This window comes from Lathamus discolor, chromosome 4 (assembly GCF_037157495.1).
Source record: "Lathamus discolor isolate bLatDis1 chromosome 4, bLatDis1.hap1, whole genome shotgun sequence".
Taxonomy (NCBI): domain Eukaryota; kingdom Metazoa; phylum Chordata; class Aves; order Psittaciformes; family Psittacidae; genus Lathamus; species Lathamus discolor.
In genome coordinates this window covers 84,789,651-84,802,422 of record NC_088887.1, presented here as the reverse complement: position 1 = coordinate 84,802,422, position 12,772 = coordinate 84,789,651, and the positions used below count along the sequence as shown (strand labels likewise).

General features: G+C 40.8%; 1 protein-coding gene across 9 annotated transcripts in view; it reads right to left on the bottom strand.

Annotated features, from left to right (window-relative positions):
* Positions 1 to 12,772, bottom strand: part of KLF12 (KLF transcription factor 12) — a 253,362-nt gene that overhangs the window by 56,573 nt on the left and 184,017 nt on the right. For 8 of the 9 annotated variants that reach the window (XM_065678112.1, XM_065678111.1, XM_065678118.1 and 5 more), the window contains one exon: positions 9,018 to 9,077. The exons of the other annotated variant lie outside the window; for it this stretch is intronic. In XM_065678112.1, the coding sequence (XP_065534184.1) occupies positions 9,018 to 9,077 (60 nt within the window). The remainder of the gene's footprint in view (positions 1 to 9,017; positions 9,078 to 12,772) is intronic. 9 annotated transcript variants of the gene reach the window in all.

Genomic DNA, 12,772 nt, shown 5'->3' with positions numbered 1-12,772 from the left:
GTTTTCCACGTGTTCTAGCAACTCCCCCTGTGAAGCCCCGCACTGCCCTGCCTCCCTGGTGCAGACACCCAGAGAATGCAAAGCTTGTGCAGATCCTGCACCGGTTGCCCCCAGCTCTATAGCTGAGACAGCCCTTCCTGACCAGAGCTAACTAGCTTCCCAAGTATTTCCACCTGACTCCACAAGCTACATCTTGCAGAGAAAAGCTAAACTGGATTATCACCTCCTTCTAAACTGATTCTTATACAATAAGAAAGCCTGTAAGCGTAACACTGAAATTCATTGAAATGCTTATTTTCCTACAAGGGTTCATAGACTGACAGAATGGTTTGGCTTGGAAGGGACGTTAAAGCTCATCCAGTTCCAAACCCTTACCATGGGCAGGGGCACCTCCCACTAGACCAGGCTTCTCAAAGATCCATCCAGCCTGGCCACGATCACTGCCAGGAATGGGGCACCCACAGCTTCTCTGGGCAACCTGTTCCGGTGTCTCACCAGCCTCATAGTGAATAATTTCTTCCTAATATCTACTCTAAATCGACAGGGTGCATATTACTTTTCAGCAGCTAATATGATTTTGCCCCTGTTCATATAAAGGACCAACCACAGTTTCTCTCTAAGAGTCTAAGACACAGCCAATGTTCTTCCAGGGCTTTCTACTAACATTTTCCCTGCAAGGGCTGCTGCAGCTGAGCTGCTCCGCACAGATTTCTGCTCGCTGTGGGGGAGTTGGGGAAGGGGGGCGTTAATTATACAGAAAGATGGATCAGGGCCAGAGAGCCCCTCTGGTGCAGTGTCTCCTACAAGCACAGCCTCCTTCCTGCTGTTCTGCAGCTACAGGGATCACCTGTTGGTCTTGGCATTCCCCCAAGCTGGGGCCTAGCGGAAATGACAGAATCAGCTAGAAATGAGAACCAGCTCCTATTCCAGCCACCCAAATGAGGGAAATGCAAAAACAGATGATGGCAACGTGATCTTGCTGCTGCATGCGGGAGCCAAGAGGGGGTGGGGTAGAAGGGATGCAGGTTGAAAAAACCAAACAAAAAACCCAGAACACACCTCCCCCCCCAAACCACTAAAAAAATCTTTTCTCCTGCTGTTCTCTTTTCACATTGAGCACTGTAAAAACATTAGGAGAGTTTTTCTCCACATGAACACCTGCCAATAGGGAGAACTAACTACCTTGTTCCTGCTCCCGCTGGGGATGTCGGATGTTTCCATCTCCCACATGAGAGATGTCAAAGGGATATTCAGGTATGCGGCAGAAACAATCTGCCTTTTTCAGGCTGACTCCTCTCAGCACCGCACGGCTACACACCAACTGTTTATAGATTTGTGTCAGGAATCCCATTCTCCCATAACAACAGTGCTCACCAAAACCTTATACTTGGTATTTGGGTGAGCTGCAGTTATGTGCAGTAGAAGGATTAAGCACCTCTCGCCTCTCATTTCGTTCTTCTGGGCAGAAAACCAGTTAAGTAACCCATAGAAAAAGTAACCATCACAAGCAGTATTTAGAAGACGGGAATGCTGCCTTTTAAATGATGAAAATACAAGCTTAATTGCACACTGCATTGCCAGATATAACTAGTTTCATACAAGTTGTTTGAATCCATGTACACTTGAAGGAGTAACCATCCTAACGTCCAAAATTTCTCAGCCAGTTTATCTGGACCCTGGAGTCCAGTGACACCATAAATCCATCTCAAATAGCTTAATAGGCTTTAAATGACCTTTTAAGATTATTTATTTTTAAACCCAGTAATTTTTAAAACCAATAACAATAAAAATGGGAAAAGCCTAATTCTTAAAAGGAAGTCCTTTCCTTCTCCGAGAGCAATGGAATGGGTCCCCAGAGCTTACTTCTTCCTGAGAAAACACTTCATGAATAGTCAATGCACAGTCCAATTCCTCAATAAGCACCAAGCCTTCAAACACACCCAGCGTTCAGCAGTCTCTGTGACTTTGGCCTTTAAACCATAACACTTTTTGCCTTGCCCTCTTCAGTTTCCCAAGCCTCCTTTATTTCTGTTCTTCTAGCAACTAGGTAGGTAAGCTGAAGCAGAATTCGAGCGGCGGGAGCAAGCTGGGGCTAATTTGCACCTTATGAATTATTCAGGCTCTCCTGATTCCTGCACCTGCACCGAGGCAGGAAGCTTGTGAGGAACAGTCATTACTCTTCTCTGGGGTTTGCACAAGCTTGGTTACTGCTCAGACACTGTTCGGTAACTAAGGGCTTCAGGTCTTGTATTAAGCAGTGGAAGTGGAGGAGGGGGGGAAATAACCTCGCATTGTCAACCCCTCCCCTTTGCTGCCCCAAACCCAGGGTAATCATTCAACCCCTTTTGCGTCAAACAAATCACAGTGTGTATCAGACCGCTGAATTCACCTCGCACATGCTCATCTGTATCAGAGCATCAGCAGGGGAAAAAACGAATGTGTGCACGAGCTGGTCTCATCAGATATTTACTCAGCTGTATTAGATTGCACGTTTAAACTTCTCCCTAGCTCAGTAGGGAGTATTTCATATGCATCAAGTATTTCACATGCTAGCTTGATCATTAAGGCACCCTTATCTACAGACATGGCACAAATAAATTCTCTCCCTGGCATACTAGATAACATCAGGGGTACTAACAGTTTAATACTACTGGAAGAGTCTATATTGTGCTTTCAACAGGATGGATTTAACGAGCAAATAGGTCTTTTCCATCTTCATCTACGGTTATCTTGGTAAACAGAATGTGACACCTAACTGCAAATCCAGATATGACCCATGAATCTAGACAGCCATGAGGAACATTTGCAAAAAGCAGATACAAACCAATTAGCACTATGAACATTTTAAGATAATGGTACGTTTATGAGTTAATATGCTAAGCAAACAGATCTAAAAGTATTATGCAAATTCAAAGCAGCAAACACCATCTTTACCATATCTCATGTCCACATTTGCACTGAATATCTTCACATCCTGTCCTTTACTAACACGCTGTTATCAACAAGTTTTTCAGTTAAAGATCATCTCATTAATCCCAAGCAGCTAAGCATCATGCTTTGATTGATTCAGTAGAACAGATCTGCAGTAACTGATAATGAAACCTCTTTAATCCCCTCTTCCAAAATAACGAATGAAACGCAAGTGTTCAAAATTCAGAAAAGTACAGTCAATCCTTATCAAATCTTCACTTTTCTTCTTTCTATGCTTAAATGAGCATCCTTTCGATGCAGAATGCACAATTGGTCCTACGCAGCTCTTACCTCACTTCTATCCAATAATAGGTACTCTGTCTCTTTTTTAAGGTATTTTAATCAGGCATGTAGACACGTTTTATTCTTTGATGCTCTTTCATTCAGCATCATTAATCCCCAACGTGAAATCAATAGACTTAAAACATTTAATCATGCCAAAATGCAACATACAAATCCACAAATGACTTCAGCTCATCACACACACTGAATAGCCTGCAAGCTGGAAACTGCCTTCTTTTTGCCTTGGGAATCAGAAAACTCTAAGCTAATCTTTCATTGAAGTAAACAGATTCTCTCTCCAAGTATCTGCCACTGGGCAAAAAAAAAAGATGCTGATATACAAAACATGTGAATTTCTGTTTGCTCTGTCATCTTTTTTCATGCCTTGCGGTCACATTGGTCTTACGAGACACACTTGTTTTACTGCAACCTCTTGACAGTGTGTGTGTTTGAAAAAGTTTAAAAACAATTACAGTAACTGGGTTACAGAATGTACTGGAGTTGCAAGGGAAAGGAAAAACATTTTTGCAGTTGTTTATTTTCATTTTTTAACAGCGCACATTGTTTCTGTGCTTGAAAAGAATGCATAAGGGACAGCAATCATGGTTGGTTTTTTTTGTTGGTTTTTTTTTTTTCTTTTTTTTAAGAAGAAAGAAGATAATTTGCTCTACCTTATATATGATTTCCAAAGCCACTGGGATACAGAAAGTGACAAGAAATGAAATAATAGAGAAGAAATTGTGGAAAAGGGATACTCTAGATAATGGAATAACATCTCTAATTCTACTACATTAAAAATTACTTATAGCTTACCCATTTCAAAGGAGAAAATATAGTTGAGGAAGTGAAATACATATGGAGAAGTGTGAAAACCAGCATGCTGAAACCCTGATTTGGGAGGCAGGCATCAGAAGCCTTCCTAGGTCCATGACCACATTCCCACCCACTGTCCATGAACAGTCCCACATAGCATGCCCCTAAACTCATGAGGTCCTTCACTGTTAAGCTGGAACTTCTTTAGGTACCAACCATGGTTACACTGGCCAATTGTTGTATTGCAGCCTTGCAGTCAGGTAATTCAACCAGGGGAGGGGAGACTTCTGTTGTAGGTCCTTCTCAGACACCAGACTGATTCGGCATCTTCATCACCCCACGAATAACCTGGCTATAAGGACTTGTGGTTTCCTGCTTGAGTGTTCATGTAAGTGAACTACTCAGCAACCAGGACTGTAAGAACAACCAACCTAAAAGGTTGGGCAGAAATCTGGACACTCAGCTCCAGAAGGGCTATGGTGATGGCTCTATTTCATTCTGGCCTAATGCTGCTCCAGAGAATGGAGCCTACAGTCCCAGTCTTGTTCATGCTCAGGTAGGATTCAGCCTCTTCTTACCCACTTTCCTTTGCAACCCATGACTTCTGCCCTCTTGTCTATACAACGGCCCATATTCAGCAAAAAGTGAGATGAGAGACTCCACTGCTCCTCAAGTATCTCATCTGATTAGGTCTGTGCCAAGGATCCCAATGATTATAACACCCCCATGATGACTGGGCTGAGAACCTAAACCTTAGGTCTCTCTCTCTGTTGACAAGCTAGTTAATGAAGCTCTCCTGCAGAAGTGGGAATCCTGCTGTTGTTGCTGCCAGCTTGCTTTTCAATAGAATCATCTCTGCTCCATTATTGTCCAGAAAGAGCTATGTGGCCTACCTCCGAGTGAAACAGATGCTTTTATTTCCTATGGCTTATATTTCATTTCCTATTGCTTATTTCCTATTCCTATATAGTCCATAATGACTGAGGTAATGTAACAAGGCTGTATTCCTATGGAAGCACTAACATCCCTTATGCCATTAGTGAAGAGGAGTATACACCTAAACCAGACAGGTAGGGTTTCCTTTTTGATTGCTCTAGAAACATGCAATGGGGGAATCCAGGTGCTTTTCCTCACCCTGCAAAGATTAATCTTAACATACAGGACACAAACCTACTTTGTGTCCAAGTAAGGCACAAGTGCTATCTATCTGCTCAAGTGTTAGTAAAGTTTCCTGAGTGTCACAGAGATACCAGTGCCTCCAGTGTAGCACAACGTACTTTCACTACAGCTGAGTGGGGGAATGAAAATTAGTCATAGCAGGTATGACTAATCTGTACTTTACTGTAAGTATCTGGAGTCTCAGTAACCTCCTGAATTTGCAGGTTTTCCCACTGAAAGTAATGTTTATGCACCAAGCTGCATGGAGGAAAAGATGTAGATTAGGGAATTACTTCAAATGCTTTGGCTATCCTAGATGTATTAATTTTTCACCACCTCATCTACAGAAAGAAAAAGAAGACAACTCAACTAAAAAACAAACCAAAAAACCTAAGGTAAAACTAAAGTATGTAATGAGGACATTCCACATCAAGTAAAGAGAAGATTAAGTATCTTCTTCTGGCAGTGCTTTCAATTATTACCAGTAACATTCTATTTATTATCATCATCATTATTCTTTACCCTTTTTCTTTAAAAATTATGCGGATTGTCTCCCTACATGTGTGTTATTTTTCTGTTAGACAGAGGCCAGATTCACTCATGGCTGAAAGCGAAGTTTAGACTTAAGAAATATATTTTTTTAAAGCCTGTGCTCTGTAGTTACAGTTTGGTCCCAGAGATAAATTGCAAGTACAGACTTGGGCCTTACATTCCTGCTAACTGAATGGGAATCCTAGCAAGTGAAAGAGTACACTCTGCAATGCTTCTTTTCTTTTTGAAGTAGTGACAAACGAGAACTACTGCTTCAAGTTAGCCTTACAAATGGCAGGAATAAAATAGAAGAGTGCAAACATCCATCTTTGAATAGCAGAGTCAAAGCAAACTAAGGTGAAAATGGTGTCCAGCAGGGTAATTCAGATCTGGAAAGTCATCCAACTCCATAGCAGCTTGACCCTAACACAGCCCCAAAGGCAGTGCTACAGCTGCCAGCTACACAGCTAGCCAAGCAGAGGTGCAAGCCAAGAAGCCAGCCATGAACCCACGTGCCAATGCAGGAAAGCTATATTCCAGAATTTGGCATCTCCAGCTGCCAAACATCTCCCATCTGGCTGAGCCTGTGGAACAAGGTGTTAAAAAGAACAACAGTGGTAAATTATCCAAAAGCAAAAGCAGTACCGTTTGCAAGACACCAAGGAAGAAGAGGCACGTTGTGCCCACTAACATCTGAGACTCACATGTGATAACACCAGTGAAACAGCAGACCAGCGCACTTCTGTATGAGGGGAAGCAGTACGGACAAAATACTCAACATTTTGCAGGAAAAGAACAGTTAGACATGTATGAATTGCAGCAACAGTCCCAGCTTGTGGCCATCCACATTTGTCAGCAGATGCAGAACATTCGTGTGGAATCGGTTTTGAGTAAAACTTACAGCTTTTAGTAGGTTTCATGAGACCAATAGAAAAAGGAGCCTACAAATAATGTTTCTTCAAGACTTCATGATCCATTCTGTTCCCTTGCTACCACAAAAAAAAAAAAAATAAAAAATCAAGTATCTAAGAATATTTCTGTACTTTCATAACTGGAATACCATAATTTAGACCATAGTTTTATGGAAGAGTAATTTTCTTGAAATTTAGTGAAAAAGATAACTTTAGTAACACCAAATTGAAAAAGAAAACCCCAAACTAGGCAGGCATGAAATTTCATTCAAATGAAATACAGACACTCACTAAGCTGTACTTAATTGTAGCACAATTCACTTATGACAAGCAGTTACTGCTCCTAAACTGCAATAGAGCTATACTCCAAGAAGCAAGACCAGCTGTGAGGAATATTCCTAGCAGAACAAGCAGTTTTAAGTGCACCATAAGAATTCATACTTTCAAATGATACGCTAACTGAAATATTCATCTTATTTGTCTCATTTCCACCTTTCACTCTGCAGACAGATCCTCATGGCCTAAATGAGATTTGACAGCTGTGAATTTCTTGAATAATTTGGTCCTTTATTTTAAAAACCCATAGAAGACCTTATACCTCTCCTACAAGTTTCTGGTTTTGTTACCAGCTATTGGCCTCAACAAAATACTGTATTTCAGACTCATCTCATTCCAGTCAGAGCCAACAAACTTTTAGTGCTTTAGAACTGGTACATGAGATAACTTATGCCATCTCCATCTCCATCTAACCATGAATGTTATTCAGGGGGCCTCATTAGTAGGAGCTCTGATTCATTGTTGTGGCATGTGTAAACTCTAAATGTATAAATTCATGAGCAGTGCTAAGAAAAGAGCAAAAAAATTGACAACATTTTCAAGCCTCCTTCTTGAAAATGCTTCCTACAGAACAGAGGCTAATAGAATTGGTGATTATATAGATTATTGCTGATTTTTGCTAAAGTAGCCTTGCATTCAAAATAGTATCTGAAATACAAATTTATTCTAGAAATACAACATTTTGGGAAACTAGTAGGCTCTTCATTATGATTTCTGAAGTTGAACTAATAAATTCAATCAGATCAAAGAAAATTCTAAGGATTATTTTTTTTTTTAAATAATCTTATAACCTCTATTTCATTTCCACAGAAGCTTTGTACTGGCTTTAACAGAGAAGTTGCTGCTGCCTGCTGCTGCTTTGAAAATGTTTGAGTAATAAGATCCTGCACATTTTTAATATAAATATATCAGTTGTAATGCAATTAACTGCAAATTGGAGTAGATTCGAGGAACGATTTCTGTATTCGACTACTCATTAGCAATCTGCAAGTGTAATTGCTCTTACGCGTGCCATCTTCTTAATTTCATTATGAAGTTTACTTATAAATATGAAGAATTAGGTTTATTCTGCAATTTATTTTCTTATGCTGAATGTGCGAAGCTGTTTTTCCTTCTGTAGTCTACACAGGAGGGCCCATGGATTACTAAGAGTAGATAAAGCAGTGAGTTGATGTGTATACACTTGTCACACGACAAACACGACTGCAACAGAATCTTTTTAGGGGCCCACAAAACAAACAAATGAAGGGGGAAGGACAAATAAGCAAGCAAGCACACTGAGAGCAGACATTTCATCGCACACTATTTTAAAACCCAATAACCCAGCAGCAACAAAGCCAACAAAAACAGAAACCCTATCAGAGTTGGTACATCCCTTCTGTCATACAATATTTCTGCCTGGGCAAGTGAGGTGAACCCAAAGCACCTTATGGTATCACGGCTCTCACTGAAACCTCCCAGTCACCCCCCCCCCACTGGATTTGTATATAAACTATAAAGCAGGGCATCTACTAAGGCATTACACAGCAAGGTTTTAAGATTTTGGCGTCCTTGAAAAACAAGCAAGAAGTCATTTGCAAAGATCTCTTTCCTACATTCGCAGCTTTGCTGGTGGATTGTTTCATAACTGGCAATACCCATTATAACCAGCTATGTTGATTCACATTAATTTCGTTACTCAACTTCAATAGACAATTTCAGCATTTTTAACTGCATTATCAAACATCTAACAGAATATTTTCTTTTTTTCTGGTTTTGTATTCTGGTTTTGTATTCATTTGGATTTTGAAAAAAAAAAAAAATAATAATAAAATTGCAGCTTTCCCATGATGCACACCGCCACCCTCCCAGCCCCAAAATATTAAAAGCAGTAACACAAACCAACATTACGCCTTGCCTAGGCCCGCATGTCCCCCAGCCGTGACATTAAGAGGGAAAAAAAAGCTGAAAAGCACTGCTACTAGACTTTGTCAATAAAACAGAACATTATATAATACACAATAAAAGGCTTCATACCTGGAGTTGAAAAAACGAAAAGGGTTAACAGCTGACCTGGCACAGCCCCACATGCTCTCTCTGGAAATTGAACACAGACAATTAGGAATTTTAAGTTACCCCAAACAATTGCAGGGGACTTAGACAAGCTTGAGGAACACCTACTGCAAAGTATGCACATAGCCTCAGTGTGGAGGAGACTTTCAGATTTTCCCATTCACTTAAAACTCCATCTTCAACTCAAATTGCTCTGCAGAGGTCCCAGCTGGTGCTAAGCAAGTCATCAGGAGCTCTGCCATTAATTTACATGGGAGCAACGTCAAAGCTTAAGGGCCCAGGTGTCATGTAGTGGTAATTCTGGATCATGGTAGATCATATTTTCTCATTAAAAAATAATCAGTGATCAAGAGGTAAACATTAACGAGTACCTAGAGCAGGCAGACATCGCACAAAGAGAAAATAGAGGCTGGAGCGAATGTCCACTCCCAGAATTCTGCTGCTTAAGTCATAATATTCCCAACACATCACTGAAAAATCAAGCCTTTTACTTAAAACTGAGACTCCAGGGGAAAATAGATAATCTTCTAGAATATTATTTGGAATACTGCACAACACAAATATACGATGTCATACCTGTATAAACTCCTATGTTGGGATTTGGACTACATGGACTGCTCCTTTTCACTGACAAATTCTGATGTGCTGCATGTACTCAAACAAGAGGCATCACGCAGCTGGCTTTGGAAACAGTTCCACCAGCACATTAGGGAAACAAAAAAGTTATGCCTGTAGAAAGCCAACCCATGAATAACCCCCTTCAGTCCTTTTCTCTGTGGTTTAGATCTCAAATGTATGAAAAAAGTAGTCTGAGGCCAAAGCCCAAGAAACTAGTAAAAATATTAGAATAACAACATGAATCACAAAAATGTTCTAGCACACCAGCAGTTGAATGCATTTGCACTGGAAACATTCGGGGTCCTTCATAATGCTCAATTAAAATGGCCAGCTTGGCACAGCAATTACTGAAATTGAAAAGGAAAATTTCAAAGCAACTTCTCTTGATTTATATAACTGCATTTTCCATTTGCCCTTGGAAACCTACAAATAATCCATTTTCTCCCAAGATTTTGCACTGAATCTTTCAAACCCCTTACATGCTTCAAATGTACAGTAAATATTAGTCTTCTTTACTGCTTGTTTGATTTTGCCATTTGGTAAATGTTACATTTCTGATAATGGCAGAAATCTGCTATCAAGATGACAAAATGATGTAAAGAATTTTTGAAGTCTAAATTATTAGCTCTATCCGAGTCTGACACTGCTTTTTTCCACCCTCTTTTTTGACTTTCTGTGTAGACTCTTCCTGTCTCAGCTACCTATCCCATGGCATCACTAGATACAGATTTTATTTCACAGTTGTACCTTATCAGGGGGCACTGGGACAAAATCTTCCTGACCCCACCAGCCCTCAACTGAAACCAACGTGCAATGGATGAATGGCAACTGGAAACCATAACACTGACCATTCTCTCCTATGCCAATTCATTTATAATCATCTCTGTGTCTTATTCAGAAAAATATTTATTCCTACAGTTGATACAAACAGCAACACATTACCCAGAAGTCATGACTCTAAATTTTGTACATTTTTCATAAAGGTCCCTTTTTAACAACTAAGCAATAGGGCAGGCAAAAATAATGTTTGTGAGGATGATAAGTATGTGCATGCTAAATTTTTGTCAGTGGGACAACTAAAACTCTGGTTAGAACCTCCAGTATCCAGGCACTGAAGCAAAAGACACACAGACATCTTCCAACCAACCTCACAGACACCTAAAACTTCCTACGTTCTTCTCTGTATGGCCTGAAAGCCAAATGGCGGTGGCCTCTGCTCTCATCTAGAAATCATGGGGAGAAACACCCAATCCTTGCCTCTGGGCCTTGAAACTTGTCTGTGCTATGAAAATGGCTAAACCACACATAACAACATGGATTCAGCATAAAAAGGACCTGTAATAGTCACTTCCCAATCCAAACCACAAGTGTAGGAGGAAAACTAAGAGGGAAAGGATGTTTTAGGACCACTCCTGGATATCTTTTGTATCTTCTGAATTCTACCCTTGTGTTCCGTTATTGGCAAACGTAGGTATCTGGCTTCCTGAGTCAGTACTCTAACGACTAGGTTTTTATGCCAGACGTGGGTGGCTGTACCACTGCTGCCACTGGCCATCACATTTTCAGACAGAGAGAAGGCTGGTAGAAAGAGGACAACATGCTCTGGGTTTTAGAACAGGCAGAAATAGGTTAAGCTCAGAACAAACAGAAAGTTGGGAACTTAAGCCTTTTTCTTCAAACTGTACTTTAATGAACAACTACAGGTCAGAAGCCCAAGCTCCAGAGAGCAGGGATAAGTTGTAGTTAAGTGGCTGGCAGGCAAAGGAAGGTGGTTGCTTTGCCCATTGAACTTCAGAGCATTTAACTCTGTTGACTGTATTGTGGGAGCGTTGATGCCTTGTATAGGTGCTCTGAAACACTGCTGGAGCCAATCACCTATTTTATAACCTTGCAATGCCTCCACCAGACCTCCCCCAGAGCAGGCAATTAATCTCACGTGCCTATGCTGTTACATTTCATCTTGGTTCTGGGTACCTGTAGTATTTCACATGTGCTGCAAGCATAGGGGGATAGCGGTACCACTATGCCGTGCAGTATGGCATAGAAAAGGATGAAAAGGCTGTACCTGGTACAGAACTACACGTATTTAGTAGTTCTCAAGCAAGAGGAAAAACATGTTTTATTTTGATTATGCCTTAGTAGTGGCAAAGAATCTCAGAAATGATGTGGTGATACAGACAGCAAGTACTTCAGAAACAGTAATGTTGAGTGCAAAAGAAATCATAGAATCATATATTGGTATAGGTTGGAAGGGGCCTTAAAGGTTATCTAGTTCCAACCCCCCTGCCACATGCAGAGACACCTTCCACCAGACCAGGCTACTCAAAGCCCCGTGCAACCTGGCGTCTAATACTGCCAGGGATGGGGCAGCCATGAATTCTCTGAGCAACCTGTGCCAGCGTCTCACCATGCTCAGGGTAATGAATTTTTTTCCTAGTATCTAATCTAAATCTCCCTTCTTCTAGCTTAAAGCCATTCCCCCTTGTCATATCACTACCTGCCCTCGTATAAAGTCCCTCTTCAGATTTCTTGTAGGCCCCCTTAAGGTTTTGAAAGGCTGCTCTAGGGTTTCGAGCCTTCTCTTCTCCAGGCTAAACAAGCCCAAGTCTCTCAGCCTGTTCAGCTATGTAAAGAGTTTTTAGCAAATAATTTATTATACAACATTATCCTGTTACTCTGCTTTTGAAAATCTGTGCCTGAGATTTTGGTCATTATTCCAGTTCCTCCTGTAAACTTACATACAAATGGTTTGACTCTTTGGCCATGATAAGCAACAGGTCACAAAAATGGCAATGGCCATCAGGTCATAACAGAAACACCTGGTGAATTTTAAATGAAGCCACCTCTGACAGCACTGTGTGTCTGATTTATCACACAGTATTCCAGCCCTATGTTAAATATTGTATTTTTAAAGCAAATAATTGAGGGAGATACTCTGACAAGACTGAGACTCCCGCTGCCTCTTAACAAGTACACAAATGCAAGTATTTCTTTTGATGCCTGCTGGCAGCTTCTGGTCATTTCCAGGTTATTTCAGTTTCCAGGCTCTGTTTGCAAGGCTGGAGGTTTCTGCCAGCAGCAGATACTGTAGACAGGCTTTA